Source organism: Bos indicus x Bos taurus, chromosome 10 (genome assembly GCF_003369695.1).
Source record: "Bos indicus x Bos taurus breed Angus x Brahman F1 hybrid chromosome 10, Bos_hybrid_MaternalHap_v2.0, whole genome shotgun sequence".
Classification (NCBI taxonomy): Eukaryota; Metazoa; Chordata; class Mammalia; order Artiodactyla; family Bovidae; genus Bos; species Bos indicus x Bos taurus.
Window position 1 is genome coordinate 102,802,751 of NC_040085.1, and position 17,165 is coordinate 102,819,915.

General features: G+C 36.3%; 1 protein-coding gene across 3 annotated transcripts in view; it reads left to right on the forward strand.

The window, feature by feature from the left end:
• Positions 1-15,393, forward strand: part of CTDSPL2 (CTD small phosphatase like 2) — a 74,017-nt gene extending 58,624 nt beyond the window's left edge. For all 3 annotated transcript variants that reach the window (XM_027552738.1, XM_027552736.1, XM_027552737.1), the window contains exons 9-13: positions 6,497-6,559; positions 6,662-6,741; positions 9,949-10,075; positions 11,723-11,818; positions 12,414-15,393. In XM_027552738.1, coding sequence (XP_027408539.1) covers positions 6,497-6,559; positions 6,662-6,741; positions 9,949-10,075; positions 11,723-11,818; positions 12,414-12,479 — 432 coding nt within the window. In that variant the 3' untranslated portion in view covers positions 12,480-15,393. The remainder of the gene's footprint in view (positions 1-6,496; positions 6,560-6,661; positions 6,742-9,948; positions 10,076-11,722; positions 11,819-12,413) is intronic.
• The last annotated feature ends 1,772 nt before the right edge of the window (positions 15,394-17,165 follow it).

The following is a 17,165-nucleotide window of genomic DNA, read 5'->3' on the forward strand; positions in this document are numbered from 1 at the left end:
CAAACGTAACTGTGTTGTCCAACTCCTCATTCTGTAAAGTATGGCAGGGGCATCTGATTTTTGACTCTGTTCACCAATAAGACTTTAGCCAGTCAGTGGCTTTCTGAAGATCAGTAAAATCAACAAACTTTGGGTCAGCTGTCCAGAAATCAGATTGTGGTAAGCACTCAAGGAGAGATAGGATCCTATAGGGAGCTACTTGCTAAAGTATGCTTTGTTTTAATAGTAGAGGTTGCTTTTATGGGAAGCGTTGGGGGGAAAGGTGGGTGGGAAACCCCATGTTTAGCAAAGCTCAGCCTCTTCCTCTTTATTGTAGTTTGTTTTCTGGGAGGCTTACAGCCTAGGATAATTTTTGTAAGGATTTCAAATATTTTATACTACAGAAAAATAGAAGTAGAAGGTCGGTGGCATCTATCTCTTTTCTGCAATCTTTCCTAGAAAAGTCAGCATTTTTGCTTGATGAAGAAAAAAAGCAATTATTTAAATGAAGAGTTCTGTTAGTAGATACTTAATCAAACTTTTCCTCCCCTCATGCTCTGACTTAAATTGATACTAAACAGGAGGCATTTTGTTTTGACATTCATAAAGCATAATTTTATTATCTAAAAGTAGTATGTATACTTGTTCCTTAAAACATCCGGGACCATGGACACAGTATTGAGGATGAAAGTAATATTTTATATCTGATAGGGAATAATATTTTTGATAATGAGTTGTAAGTCAGCATTTAAAATAATTTTTCCATCCTTATTAGTAAGTATAGTCAGTCATTGGTACTAATTTTTTCATCATGGCTTTTGTATTCTTTATAAATGTATCTTAAAATTAGAAGTAGTTCATTTAAAAATACACAGAAAATTCTTATTCAGTAGCTGAAAATATTTTGCAGGTTTAGGAGAGGTGACAGTTGACTATTAAACATATTAAATTGGAGACTTAAGAATTTAGAATTTGGTTTTGAAGGCTATGTGGGCTTTTGGGTTTTTTTTTTTTTTTTGCTTTTAAAGTCAGTAAACTTGATTTTAAGAAACACATTAAACCTTATATATATATATATACATACACACATATGTGTACATACATACTCAAATTGAAAAATTGTGTGTGTGTGTGTGTGTGTGTATGTAAATGGCCATGACTTGTGTGTGTGTGTGTGTGTAAATGGCCATGACTTGAAAAGTATGCTTCATTGCTAATTTTTAATATACCTTCTGTATGAATACATGAAACATTTTATCCCGTTTGGACTCCATAAGAAAATATCTTTTCAAATTTATTTCTATTTAATACAGTGTAAGATTTTACAGAAGGTTTTAGTTTGAGAGTTTCATTTGTGTTGGTTATGATGTTTCAGTATTTACCTATTCATTCTCAGATTGATCCACCTGCAGATACTATCCCCAGCAGCAGTCTGCCTTTTATTGAAACTGTGTGAAGCAAAAGATGACTTTTAAATCACCTATGGATTATGAAGTTGAGGCCTCCTGCACAGGGTGTATCTGAGCAACCCTCTTTCTATGGGAAAGATTTGGGTTTTGTCTCTATGATCTGGTATTGATGCAAAGACAATGTTAACCAAGTTAAATAATTAGTAATCCGTTGACTTACTTTACTTCTTCTACAAGTGAAGATAGAGCTTTCTCTTTGAGTGTGGTTGCCCGGTCCTACCCCCATAAAATCCTGCTCTTTCCAGGTGTTCTCCTTATGGCTGATAACTTAAATAATCACATGGATAGTAATAATTCCTATTGAGGGTCTTGATGTGCTGGTAGTGTTCTAGGTGCTTTATATGTATTAACTTATTTACTACAGTAACCTTATGTAGGTACTGTTATTATACCGATTTTATAGATGAAGAAACTGAGGTGTACAGAAGGTTTGAAAAAATTGGCAGAGCCTCTTACATCCCTGTGGTGTACATTGGTGTATGTGTGCTGAACTCGACCTTCTTCAGTGTTCTTGGTTTTCTGTTGTTTAAATAAGTAGCATCCACCAACCATCTTTTTATTTAAAGGTGCCATACTCTTAAGTGGGTGAATACCACCGAATTTGATCTTTTCTTTTCCTTCCTGCAACAGTGTAGCAATAAGTTCAAAGGATTTCATGGAAAAAATATTAAAAGATACTTTTTTTCAAAATATATTAGGGTCATATTATCTGTGCTTAAAACTAGAAGTATTTTTCCTAAAAAGATCTACATGTAAGAATTTTTTTTCCAGTTTTGCCTGCAAATTGAGATTGTTGGGTGTCCCCTTGCTTTTTTTGGTCATGCTCATAAAGTCACCTAGATAACTAAGATAATAGTTTAGTTACAGAAATCAGTATATATAACTGACATTGCACACGTAGACATAAATTTGAGTTTAGATAGACTTTCACAAAATATAGTCAATTTGTGACTGGATAGCTATTTTAATGACTTTTTATTAAATCTATTTCTGTTAACCATTTATAACCTATTAGCATCGTCTTCAGAGAAGGCAGTGGCACCCCACTCCAGTACTCTTGCCTGGAAAATCCCATGGACGGAGGAGCCTGGTGGGCTGCAGTCCATGGGGTCATGACTGAGCAACTTCACTTTCACTTTTCACTTTCCTGCATTGGAGAAGGAAATGGCAACCCTCTCCAGTGTTCTTGCCTGGAAAATCCCATGGACGGAGGAGCCTGGTGGGCTGCAGTCCATGGGGTCATGACTGAGCAACTTCACTTTCACTTTTCACTTTCCTGCATTGGAGAAGGAAATGGCAACCCTCTCCAGTGTTCTTGCCTGGAGAATCCCAGGGACGGGGGAGCCTGGTGGGCTGCCGTCTATGGGGTCGCACAGTCAGACACGACTGAAGCGACATAGCAGCAACAGCAGCAGCAGCATCTTGTATGCACAGTTACAGAACATTCTCTTGTCTTAGTACTAAAGAAAGTATAGGCTGACTGTCAGATATCATCTAAGTTTTGGTAAAATCAGTTCACAATATATCACACAAGATTAGTTATCATTATTTTTACAGATATTATTCTAGTAGATTTTGTTGTAAAAGTTTACAGCGTGAACATATAATGAAATAAGTGAGGGGAATTAAGAGGTACAAACTTCCAGTTCCAAAATAAATTGAGTCATGAGTAAGAAATGTACAAAAGTTCTGTATAATAAACATTTCATAGCATGAACATCTCTGGGTAGTGGGCAGTCTTATTTCAGACATGTCTTTGTGTGTGCTGTTCTTATATCATAATTGTTCACTATTATAGCATTATGCATTAAGACTTTGACTTTTTCAAAATATATTTGGTTTAGTGATTAAAACTATTTGTTCTGTACCTAGAATAATTGCTGTATAGTTAAAGGAGCATATATACACCAGCCTGAAATGAAACTTACGGCATAGTCTTACATTTGGGTGACTAAATGACTTTGAAGAGTTGCAAGTGTAAAGGAGGATGATTTCTGAAATACTAAGTAGTGGAAGAATGTAGAAAATAGGAAGTAAGTAACTCGGGACGGGAATCTTTGTTAGGAGACGGTTAGGAGAAGAAAAGGGCATCTGTGGAATTGATTCTGAAGCCTTCAGAGGCGTGTCCGTGTATCTGTATGGTTGTGTCTCTGACCTAACACAGTAGAGGGTGTAGTCTGTTGATTGTGCATCCCGTACAGCTCTTCTGCTCTCCTGCTGGACAGTGCTTAGTGCTTCTTGACTTCTGTATATTTCTGCTTCAGTATATCCATCCGAATGACTTAGGTCCTGCTGGCCTTGTGACTCTGTTTCTATTTTTCTCCCTGAGATGTTTGCCTTTTCACAAGTGACAGAGCCTCGCGTGGTCCCATCCCATTCCTGCTCGCTGCTGCTGTGTTCCTTTCAGCACCTTTTCCCTAACTGTCTGTTTCTGCTTATGTCTTTTAATCCGGAAACACCTTCCTGTGTTTCAAATAGTGAGTCTGCTCTGAGAGTAGGAACATCTACAGTGAACAGTTTCTATTCTTGTGCTAAGAAAACACTCTTGTGCTCTGTTCCCCCATCTCAGCGCTGCCTTCATCCCCAGTAAACAGGCACATTTTGAAAGTAATGTCAGATTCTAAGATGTGTGTTACATTTCTCAGCATAGTCAGCGTCGTAGAATCATAGTGAAGCCACAGTTTTGCCTAATCCCCAAGTGCAAGCAGTGGGACACGTCCCCTTTGAACCGTGGCCACTGACTGTGCTTAGATAATGCTGTTTAAATGGAAGTGTTCCTCTACAGTGGAAGTATTTTAGGTTTCAGAGGAGACAAACCCCAAATTGTAGAGGCCCTGCTTATTTTAATTTATAGTATGAGCAAGTGATAGGGATATTGAAAGCAAATGGAAGCATTTATACACATGCAGAAATGAAGTATTTTTGGTTGTTAAGTGCATTTAACTGCTTCTTAGCAGCAAACAGAGGTCTCTGATGGTTCATGGTTTATCATCTTCCATGAGATAAGGTTGACTGAAAAAAAGTATCGACTGAATTGATAGTTTTTCCCTTAACCATTACAAATATATTTTGAAGTGTTCCATAATGAATAAAAATTGATTTTGTCAGTTAAGGTAGTAATATATCTGAATCTGTCAGTTACTTGGATTATCAAATAAAGTGTGTTGAAAACTACCCAACTATACCAAATATTTTAGGATGCAAATGTTAAAATTTATTAGAAGTGCAAATCTAGTTAAAATTTTTGTATCTCATCCTAAAGGATAGGGATTGGATACTAATGATTTTTTTATTTGCTAGTGGTGGGAGTGTGTGACTGACTTCATTTTTGATTAGTCAAAGCTACTGAGATCAGCTGCCTTGTAACAGGATTAGAAATGAGTAAATCTTGATTATGCTGGGCTCCCCTGGTAACTCAGACTGCAGAAGAATATAAAGAATATAAGAATCTGCCTGCAGTGCAGTAGACATGAGTTCAGTCTCTGGGTCAGGAAGATCCCCTGGAGAAGGGAATGGCAACCCACTCCAGTATTCTTGCCTGGAGAATCCCACGGACAGAGGAGGCTGGTGGGCTACAGTCCATGGGTCACAAGGGTCAGACACGACTGAGTGACTGACACACACTTTGACTTACTATTCTAGCCTGTAAGTGGGAATAGGGTGATATTATTAACATTAATAGTTGTTTGGGATTTGTCTTCCACAGTGATCAGTTCTGAAGGAGATTCAGTGGTTGGCCTTCGAGTCTGTAGTTGTGTAGTTGTCCTGTAGTGTGTGGTCTTGCCTTTCCTTCTCAGTTTTGTTTATATTGCTTAAGGCAGTTTTATTTGCCTAAGTCTGTTTATTATTAAATTTATTTGACAGATTTTTTATCACATATTTACTATATATTTGGCTTTCTGTTACACTGTTTGGGCTTTAGAAATTACAAAGACTGTTAGTACATAGTCCCTTCCCTCTAAAGTCCTTTGCCTGATTTCCCTGTTCTGCTCTGAAACATTCCCAGAACTAGATTTTTATCATAAGGTCATTTTTGTTGAGATGTGTACTGATGACACAGTTAAATGCAGTGAAGCCTAAGTTTTGACCATGTTGCCACCACAGCCACTGCGCCCAGGGAATCTGGCGCGAGGGTGTGTTTGTCTTTCGTGCTTTTTTTACTTTAACAATCACCTTTGAGTGAAGTACAAACTTTTCTTTGTAAAAACTTTTTGTCACAAAATAAATATAATTTAAAGGAGTTAAAGTCTTTTGTAAATCAGTTTTTAGTGCTTGTTCATGACATATTTCTGTGCTTCTTGAGTATATTACAAGAGCTGCGTTAAATATAGGCAGAAAGACAGACAGAAGTAAGACAATAATATGTTTAGAGTCAGTTCTTTGGTTACTGTAGTCTGTCCTGATATTGTCAGTTGGTTTTGATAACTGGTGTGTTTGATTATTATATTTTCAATCTCAAGTAGCCCAGTAGTGCTAATTTAGATACCACATCTGAATCAGTAAGTGTAGAACAAGCTTGATTTCTGAAACATTCTTGTTAGTTAAACCCACCAATCCAGACATCTCCTTCTTAAACATTATTTACCTTAATAGAAATTGAAAATAAAGGTATTCTTAAGCAAGTGAGAAGAAATTCTGAGTGATCATTGAGGAAGGTCATTGAGACAGGTCAGCTAGAGGTGGACACACAGCCTGCCTCATAATTGGATGGATGCTCCCTGGCTGGAAGATGGAGCTGATTGGTGGATCAGAGTCTCAGAGGGCAAACTGCCATTCTTAGTTTAACTGTTCATTAAAATTACATTCCATGAAGGTCTATTATATGCTGCTATTTGAGTATGAAAAAGTGAAATGATCACCAGCAATTACTATTATCCTACCAAAAGATTGTTTTGGTATGCGAAATATATTTGGTCAAGTGGTACTTAGTAAATTTTTTTATTCATATGAACTTTTAAATTGTATTCAAAGTTAGAGCATACCTTATAAATAAGTTTTTTCTGTTTCATATTTTTATTTTCTGAAGCCCATCTTTGTGTTTTTTTCAGGTTTACGTGAGATTAAGACCATTCTTCAGGGAGTTCCTGGAACGAATGTCTCAGATGTATGAGGTAAACATACTTAAGTTAATTATTTAAGTATTTTTATTTTATTCAATACAGTACCCATTTAGATCATGTATAATGATTACTTCTTTTCCCCTGAATTTGTAGATCATTCTTTTTACTGCTTCTAAGAAGGTGTATGCAGACAAGTTACTGAACATACTAGACCCTAAAAAGCAACTGGTCAGGTAAATTTAATTAAGAAATAGTGGAAATGTCTGTCACACTGAACTATGAAATTACTATGATTCTATTTAATTTTGATGGCCATTTTTAGTTGGCTGCATTTATAGAGATTTGTTGTGTTAAATGGTGAAAATAAGTGATTTTTTTTCTTTTAAGCCCCCAAACTCTTTAAGAGTTCCTAATTAAACTCCAGACAGACGTTCTTTAATGGATACAAAGATCAAATGTGTTTATTCACTTGTACATATGTATCCTCACTTTGGGATTGGGGGGAAACTGAGGGGATGTGGAATTTTTCACTGTGCATGATGTTTTCACTTAATGCCTCTGAGATAATGCATGTTATGTCATCTTTTTAATGACATAGAAATGAAAGTTAATTTTAACAAAAAAGATCAAATTAAACTCTTGGTTTTTTTTCAAGAGCAAATTTATCTTCCATGGAAAGGAAATGTTACTTGAGTCTAATTGGAAATTGCAGTTGGTTTAGTCACTCAGGTGATTCTGATCTGGACTCAGTTCCTTGTGTGTGTGTCCTAAGCCAGCAGATGCAGTGTATTACTGGTTAGGTGGGCGTGTTTTCAGTTATTTAACACAATTTGAAAATTAGTTTCATTACTTCTGTCAACTGAAGTGAGATACCAAGACTCCTCAGTCTTGCTGCATCCTCTGAAGTATAGGAGTTAATCTTTGAGTTTTGATCAAGAGCTGAATGAGAGATGCAGGAAAAGCCTCCCGAAAGCTTTGGTAGCTGGGTGTTCATTTTCTTAAATATTTCCTCACATATTGTCTTAGAGTGGAAAATCCTAAACTTAATTTCTACTGTCAGTAGTACCTTTATTATTGAGTGGTTTCAACTATAGTGAAAGGCTTTTCCTAATGCCCACATTTAGGAGACTTTTCCCTCTTTTTTTTTAAAAAAATTTAAAGTATCAAAATTTGTCGTTTAGTCAGTTTCCATTTTATCTTCCATATAAACAAGCTTCAGACACACAAAAGAAAATGGTATTTTATTTTCATAAAAGTATATTATAATTTATGCTCATTTTACCTGATAATAAAAGCATACAAGTGATTTTGCTCTGATGACCTCACTCCTGAAGATTTCCATTTAGCTCCTCCAGTGCTCCAGGAACAGTGAGCAGCATAGCCCTTCTCTTGTGGAGCTTTCATTTTACTAGGGGACAAATCACAGTCATGCAGTTGTGATGTTACAAGTTAAAAGCCTTCTTTTAAACTAGTTTTATAGAACCTACGCCTTTGGGAGTTTAAATTTGTTTCATCGAGTTGTATTTTGAAAAACTTAAAACAGGAAAAGCTTCTTGAACTGTGTATTGAACGCACTAAGAGTGCTATAGGGCGCCACCTGTGTTGGTGACAGAGTCGATTCAGAAAGTCCCAGGAGTCTGAATGCTAATTCGATGACTAGCAAAAGTAATTTCTTTTTAAAATTGCAAATACTAGCTACTAACCCTCAGATTGGAGAAGGCAATGGCAACCCACTCCAGTACCCTTGCCTGGAAAATCCATGGACGGAGGAGCCTGGTGGGCTGCAGTCCGTGGGGTCACTAAGAGTTGGACACGACTGGGCGACTTCACTTTCACTTTTCACTTTCATGCACTGGAGAAGGAAATGGCAACCCACTCCAATGTTCTCGCCTGGGGAATCCCAGGGACGGGGGAGCCTGGTGGGCTGCCATCTGTGAGGTCGCCCAGAGTCGGACACGACTGAGGCAACTTAGCAGCAGCAACCCTCAGATTCCTGCTAACTGGGAGGAGTTTATAATTAAAATAACCATTAGTCTCCATATATATACTCAGCTAGCTGTCCCCTGTGTCTGGTGAATTGCTGCTATTGGAGAAGTTATCAGTGTGACTTGGAGGTACCCACTGTACCTGCCTCCAATTTCCTCTTATCTGGATGTTTATACAGATAAAATGTAGGATCTTATTTAGGTCCAACCAGGACTTAAATTCTTTTGTCTAGCCTTATATTTTCAAAGTAGGACTGTCTTTAAACCTTTCAGACGTAGATAATCATTAGAAAAAACTGTTTATAGTATTATGTTTTGTCTGGTTTTAAGATTCTTCCTCTTTTCCATTACCATTGGCACCGATTAAAATACCAGTTACTGGTTGTTCTTAGACCTATGACAGATTTTGTTGGTAGAAAATGCTGCTTTCTTAAAATCTGAGAATTAAAAATATTATGAATGCGTAAGTCCTAGCTCCTTAAAAATTGTATAGTGGGATTAAGACACAAGGAAGCCAAACTACCAAATTATTAATGTATGCAAGTAGTGTGTTTCAGGATAATCTGTACCAGTTATTAGTAATATTCAGAAACTAATATATTTTGAGTGCTAGAGATTATATAAATATTACAAGTATATAAATATTACAAAACTTAATAGCTTTCGTTTTAAAATGATATAACTTTTTCAGTTTTCACTGGTGAAAGATCAATTTTGTTACACTTAAATCTGAATTCATCCTTTCATTCAATCCTTGTTTTTCCAAATCACGCACACAGTTAAAGCACGGGTGTTTGGGAAAAGTTGAAATGATGGAATGTTTTGGCCTCTGCACCTTTCCTCAAAATCTATAAGAGAAACTGAAAACTTTTTTTTTAATGCCAACACAGAAGCATCCCTTCTCATGTTTTCTATTCTGGCATGTGCAGGGCTAGGGAGGCGGTGTGGTCTTCTGGTTAGAGCAAAGGACTGGGAGCCGGGAGGACCCTGGGTCCCATTGCGGGGCTAACCGCTGACTTACTGTGTGACCTTGGGCAAGTCACTTGACCTCCTTGTGCCTCAGTCAACCATCTGGAAAATTGGTTAAAAAGCAGGACCTCGATGACAACCAGATGCTGCATCTGAACTGAGCTCTCCTGGGTAAATAAATTACAAAAACAATTTACAGAGTTTTTCATCCCTCTTTATCATTTAATATAAAATTTTGGGATAAACCAAAGTTCTTTAAGACATGGTAATACTTGGTTGTAAGGTTTCAATAATTGCTAAGAGTTTTTTATAAGACCGTAGCCCAAAGCCTAGGCCCACACTTGTAATTGAATTTCCTTTGTGAGAGAAAATGACAAGGCTTAATTGTAAAGCCTGTGGTGTGTGCATTGTATATGTTTCAGTATGTGTTGTGCTTTTTACAGATACTTTATCTTTTAGTTAACTTGTTTTTACTTTTATGTTTAGGCACCGGCTTTTCCGTGAACATTGTGTTTGTGTACAAGGAAACTATATAAAGGACTTAAATATCCTTGGAAGAGATCTTTCAAAAACTATAATAATTGACAACTCACCGCAAGCCTTTGCATATCAGGTAGGAAGAAGGCTGCTAAACAAACTCAGACGAACGCTGCCAGACAGTGTGATGGGGCAGCAGGGTTTTCACTGGCGGGATTTCCCTGTTTAGTGTCATCTTAGAATTAGAGGTGCCAAATTAGTATATTCCTTGTGGAAATTTTTCTTTTAAATGAAGTACAACATACATGTAGATTTGAAATAGTAAAACCCTAAGAAGGGGCTGTAAGATACATACCATTTGATAGCATCCTTCTTGTTGTTGTTTAGTTGCTAAATCGTGTCTCTTTTGCAACCCTATGGACTGTAGCCCACCAGGCTCCTCTGTCCATGGGATTTTCTAGGCAGGAATAATGGAGCGGGTTGCCATTTCCTCCTCCAGGGGATGTTCCCAGCCCAGGGTTTGAACCCATGTCTCCTGCGTTGCAGGCAGACTCTTCACCACTGGGCCACTGGGGAAGCCCCAATAGCATTCTTAGCCGTTGTTAAATCAGTAATTTTAATTGTAAATAATTTGAGAATTACACCGTGTTCTTCTGGTCTGTGTAATTTGACCTTTTGAAATCTTAGACTATTTTGTCAATATATTTGTACCCTTAGACATATAAATTCAACTCTAGTTGAGTCTGTGGCATCCAGTGTTGAGGATTTGGCACTTTCACTGCTGAGGGCCTGGGTTCCACCCCTGGTCAGGGAGCTAGGCTCTCATAGGCCATGCAGCGCGGCATAAACAGATAGATACATACGTAGAGAGAGAGACGGGCCATCTTTGCCAGATGGATTTTACATTGAGTATTATGTTCATGAGATACGACTGAGATTTTCGTCAGAATAAATCAGTGCAGAATTGGGATGTGGAAAGGGGGTTGGGTATAGATGAAACAAGACTTGCCCTCAACTTCTGTGTTTCAAAGTGTCCATAATAAAACATAAAAGAGAATAAATACAAGGGGGGAAGATGGCATATGGTATTGAAATACGTTCAGTTTAAGTCACTACTTTTCATTTCCTTGCATTTTAAATGTTTTTAAGAATTGGTTTGTAAATAAAATAATTTCAGTTACCCTCCATCTTAAACACAGTGTTCTGTGTAAATATTAAAAGATATGATATCCTAGAGAATATTTACTATAAAACAAATACGGTTTGTAGTTTTGTTTTTAGATTTCAACGGAATACCATTGAGTTGGTTTGTTGTGTCCCTGCTGCGTTTCAGGTTGTCTTGTGTGGGAGTAAAACAGTGATCAGGACACAGTCGCGCATATGCCTCTCTCTGTTTAAAATGGCAGTATTCCAAAAATAAATAAATAAAATGGCAGTATTTCTTTATTCAAAATGCCTAGCATCGACTAATATTTCTCTAATGAGTAATGTTTTTAGTTATGTTAACGCAAAACTTATTTTAATGAATATTTCTTGTTAAATTTTATATACACTAAGAATTACTCTGAAAAACCAGTTAGGTTTCAGTTTATTCCTTCACATCTGTGTCTGGCACTATTAAGATGCCAAAGACTGTGACAGGCATAAACTCTGATGGCATTCCTTTTTTAAAGGAACTTAAAGGATTAATATTTACTAAAATCTGTTATTTCTTTTTATAGCTTTTCCAACTTAGGCAAACTGTAAATGAAAAGAAGAGTTAATTCCTTATTTATCATTTTAGCTATCTAATGGAATCCCTATAGAAAGCTGGTTTATGGATAAAAATGACAATGAACTGCTAAAATTGATCCCATTTCTGGAGAAGCTAGTAGAACTGGTAAGTATATCTTTTCATTTATCTTTTTGTTAGGTTTTTTTGTTGCTTTAACTCTATTGAAATACTGATGTTTTAAGTAAATATGGTGAGAGATTAGGGCAGAAGTTGAAAAAGATTATACCTTATAAATTATGTTTATCAGTATTTAAAATTGTACGCATCGTTTAATCTCACCGACCTTCCTGCGGCAAGTCACTAGCTGGCTGTGTTCAATCCGTTTTGAGTTCAGGTCTAGAGCTGATGCTTATGGTACCGAAATTTTATTCTGGGAATTTTTTCTGCTATATCCATGGATTAAATTTAAAACTACTGTGTAAAGTAGACTTCAGTGGCTAAATGCTTTGTCTGTCTTTTGGTTTGATCTTTTCCTGCATCACTGTTCTTTCAAAATTGATGCGTTAATGACGAGCTTTTCTTTTGCGTCTAAATTTAAGTTTACTTCTATGTAGTGTCTTTGCATTTGGCAAAAATAATAATAATGATGTAAATTATGAAATAAATAGCCATAGTTTCCCTGCAAAGTCAGAATGTTCATAATGCTGTGAGCATCGTGTCTTTTAAGTTTCGTGGCTTTTAAAATGTCTGTCTCCAACAGAATGAAGACGTTCGACCGCACATCAGAGACCGGTTTCGCTTGCATGACTTGCTGCCCCCCGATTAAGTACAAAGACTTGTCAGATCACTGAAGGGGGAGAGGATGCAGGACCCTTTTGGACTAAGACAAAAACATTGCCATTACTGTTGAAATTTTGCATTTTTGTACCCCGTCTTGCTTTTCTTATCTTGGTGCCCAATAATAATCAAGGGTTACAGAAAGAGACTTTCTCTCAGATTGAACACACACAGTAGGTAGGCGAAAACAGAGGCGTCTTTAGAACTAGTGCAACTCCAGTGAGATTTTTTATGTACAGGACATCTGCAGTTTATAAAGAATTCTGTTTCTGCCACCAGCAGTTTGACCTGTAGTCACACAGGATTTTATGATAATAACAGAGATGAAAATGGACTTTTATTTTCTCTCTGTTTGGTGCTCTAAGTGGGTTTGTAGCCACTTTTCTGTTACTTTAAAATTCTCATTTCAACAGGAATGGCCAGTAAAAGTTGTTTTATTTTTCCTGTTAAGGTTTATAACCTTTTTACATTTTTGACCTGTATTATTAATAGATTAGAATTTCATTATGCATTCCTTTTAGTTGAGGCGCTTCATAGTTTTCTGGAAATAGTAAATTTTTAGTTTTTTATTATACATTTGAATGGCCGTTTTCCTGCTTTGTCTGCCTGCATATTGTATATTTGTTTAAAAATACCCTCTACTTTTAGTCCATGTAAGTTTCATTTAGAGAGAACATGCATTTATATTTTGTTTCTGTAATATTCTACTGTAGGTGAAATCTTTTCAAAATTCAAGAGACTGGGTAGATAAGAATATATGAATGACTTAATATTCAAAAGATGTAGACCATTGTGATGGCATGTGTTCCGAGTGGTACTATCTCGCAGTGGCACACAGACGTGATGGATAAAGGTATACCTCAGACCTCACTGTGCTCACCAGTCTTTGAGGAGGATGGATTGGGCCACCTGTCGGGCTTGATTTGGTTACTGATGCCTTTGGTTTTCTCCAGGAATGAAGTGTTCAGCACAGTGATTCAGTATTTTTAGTTACTTTGCATGGGCTGGTAGTACCTCTGTTATGCTCTCGGTCACAATCAGTTTAAGCTCCGTGTAACAGTCTTGGTACCTCGCAGCAGCTGTGCATAACCCTGTGTGCAGTAGACTCCCGGGCCACCAGTGCAGTCAGTACGCTCTCATAGTGGTTTTCTATGCTATATGGAAATAGTCTTCAAGCCTTGGTTCTCTGATGCAGCTACCACAAGAGGTTGATATTTTTATAGTGGCGTGTAATCTCTTTTTCGGGAGGCTTTTTATGGAGGTAGAATTTGTAAAAGTTAGTATGCTTTGCCTCTCAACTGCATTAACATGCCACAGGCTCAGACTGTTTTTGTGTAAAGGATGTCAAAGAACGGCACTTTTTCTAAAGAGAAGTTTGATATTTTGTATGCTTGTTAAGAAAGTACAGTATTGGAAATTAAAGGTGGACAACTGATAATTGAGGAGTATGTCACTTAATTTTTTATGTATATTACCTGTTTACTTGTACAACTTATTGTACAAATTACATGCAGCTTCATTTTCAAATGAATCCTTAAAATAAGGAAATCTTTTTAGGAAAACATTTAATTTTTGTATTTTTGATTTTAAAGGCATGAGTTATGTCAATTTTCAGTGTATTAATGAAGATTTTAACTTTTCATCAGGTTGAGTGTTTTCTTACTATATTATCTGTTGTGTATGTAGTTAGCATATTGTGTCACTGAACTGTTTAAAAATCTAGCATGTAGAGCAAGCCTGTTTTGTGGAAAATCCTTATTCATTAAAAAAAATAATCATGGCAGATTTTCTGCAAAAAAAAAAAAAATTTGCAATTCAGAATATTGGGGGTTTTTTTGTTTGTTTTTAATTTAAAGAAAGGTATTTTGCTTGCAGGAAAAAACAATACAGATTCATTTTAATGAGAATCTTTGAAATGTATTTATCTTTAGGGCATCTGGGCATCTTTATGCTGTTTGTCTCCTGTCTTTCTTGAAATAAAATGTACATACGTTACCTTTACATATGCTCTTGCTCAAAATTGTGAACCTGGTTACATTTCTCCTTGCTCCCTTTTTATGTTCAAACAGCAAAACCTATATAAGATCTAAACTTTCAGCTTACATTATAATTGCTGAAAGCTTGACCAATTAAGTACATATACTCTGTGGGCTTTCCCAGAACTAGAGGGGAAATGGAAGCACCTGTATAAAGCATTGTGCTGACAGGCACTTTAAAAACTACTTCAACCACCTTTTATTGGTAAAGCTGCTTTTGATCCCCTGCTGGAGAGTTCCTTTAAGTCAACTGACAAATGAATCAAGCCTAACAAGATTCTGTAAAGAAATAAGCTAAGGGAAAATTTCCTATGGCCTGAGAAAATTTCTTGATAGCAATTTAATATATTTTTTTCATTATTTGATTTGAGTAATTTTAAATTTGTTATTAATACAAAATTTAGAATAAGTTAGAGACTGTTATCCAGCTTCCTTCCTCTTTAACATGTTTTATTAGTCCTTCTTTCCTTTATCTGTTGGTAGATGTTATCTTAAACATTTCCGTTTAGTTAAATGGAGGTGTTTATGAATTGATGTGCCCAGCCCCTTCAGTTCACACAGGAAACGTGAACTCTTAGAAACTGACCATAGTAAATGCAGGAGAGATGGGTACCTGATAATGACACAGAAAAAGTGACCTATATACACATTACAACTCTGAAGTACATACTATAATTGTGATATTTCCAGTGGTAAATGTCTGACTTTTAAAGACATTCTTTTAAATATTTGTATTATTGTTAGGATGTTTTAATCAGTTGTGTTTTTTAACGCCATGTAATATATGTAGCCCTGATCAGATTTATAGCACCGTATTTCTCCTTGGGTCTTAAAGTTGACAACAATTTAAAAGCATAAATTGTTTTATATTAGCTAGTATGTATATTTATTTACCCAATGGCTTTATCTTATTTCCCAGAATTTGGAGGGGGATTTGTTGAAAGCATTGTAACTTCTATAAATGGCTATTTTCTTGTAACTGTTAGTGAAAATGGATGTGTATATTGTTTTTTTATATTTCTCTGGTTTTCCTGGTTTGTTTGTTTTGGGGGTTTTGGGGGGGATGGTTAAACATAGAATCATTTTTTTTAAAAAAGGTTATCTTTGGCCAATGACTTTTTCAATTAGATATTTCTTTCATTTAACCATCTAAAGAAGTTTGTTTTTCATTGTTTTGTTCAGTCAACTTCCCTGAAAAACAGAGACTTCATCTCATCAATGAAGAACGCATTTCATTATTCCTACAAATCTTTACAGCAAGCACAGACTTCTTCATAAGGACCAGATCTTTTGCACGTCTTCTGTCAGTCACACAAAGCTGAGATGTACAGGACACTGGCGCCTCCTTTACCTGCACTGACACGGTGGTGTTACGTACTGCATCGTTAGCTAGTTAGGGCTTTCTGACCCGGATTCTCTCTGTCTTCCTAGGTATTTATTTGTTGTCTCTTTTAATCTCTTGTGTATCTAAATTAACTTAGTGTTAATAGTCACCCACCGAATAACTATGCCAAGCAACTAGGAAAGAATGTTTATTTTATTTCCCCTTATAGGGGAAGAGTGGACTGGGAACAAAAGTGTATGGGCCAAAAGGCCTTAGGTTGTCATTCATCCACTTTCTTATTCCTCTCATGAAGCTGTTTTTGAGTATAATATTTTTTTCAGTGCTTATGTGCTTGATTATGTCATTATTTTTCATGTCTTCCCCTGAGTTAAAAGCCTACTAGGAACCTGTATAAAATAGAATTTGAAATTTCAGAATAAGAACCACAGAACTCGGTACGTTATATCTAAATGCTACGTAAATTATAATTGGAATCCACGTCTCAACTCACTAGGATACATTTTTATAAAATGTTTCTCTGTATCTTGAATTAAAATTACTTGACCAGAGGCAGAATTCGAGGGTTGTAATGCATTTTGAGGAATTTTTAAAAAGGAGAGTTGAGAGCAAGAGGGTTATACTCACTTTATGGTTTTGATATCAGTGTTTTAAAATACATCAGTGGCTCCCGAACCTGATTGCTCCTTTGTGTCACTCCGTGGAGCTTTTGAAATACAGCTTCCTGAGGCCTTCACCTCTGCAGAATTGTCTGAGTCTAGAGTGGGGCCTGAGAAGTCCGTGCTTTTTAAAAGCTCTCCAAATGATTCTAATAGATTTGGGCAATCACTGCTCACTGTGACAGTGGTTTGAGAGTAGGCAACAAAATAAAGTTTACCAGATATTTCTTTGTGGTGGAGTTTACCAGATTTCACGGAACTTATTCAGGATACTTGGAGGAATAAAGAAGATTGAGGCTACTGCTCATTATCATTGTCTTTCATACTTTTTAAGAGTTTGCGTTTCTAGCACTTGAAGTAGTTGATCATATACACAGCTGAAGGACATATCCCTGAATGAGACCATTATATATATTAACTGTAAAATATTTCACTATTTTTTTATTTTATAAATCTTTGTAGAAATGAGCAATGAAATATACTTTCATCTTTTGAAATGGGATTTTCAAGGCGGTGTCCTTTTGGCATTAAGGTCGGGGGGAGTTAGTATTCTCTCTGCCTTTTTCCACATGAATTGATATAAATCATGGACATTTAAAACACTCGATTTAATTTCTACATATTTACTATGCAGTATA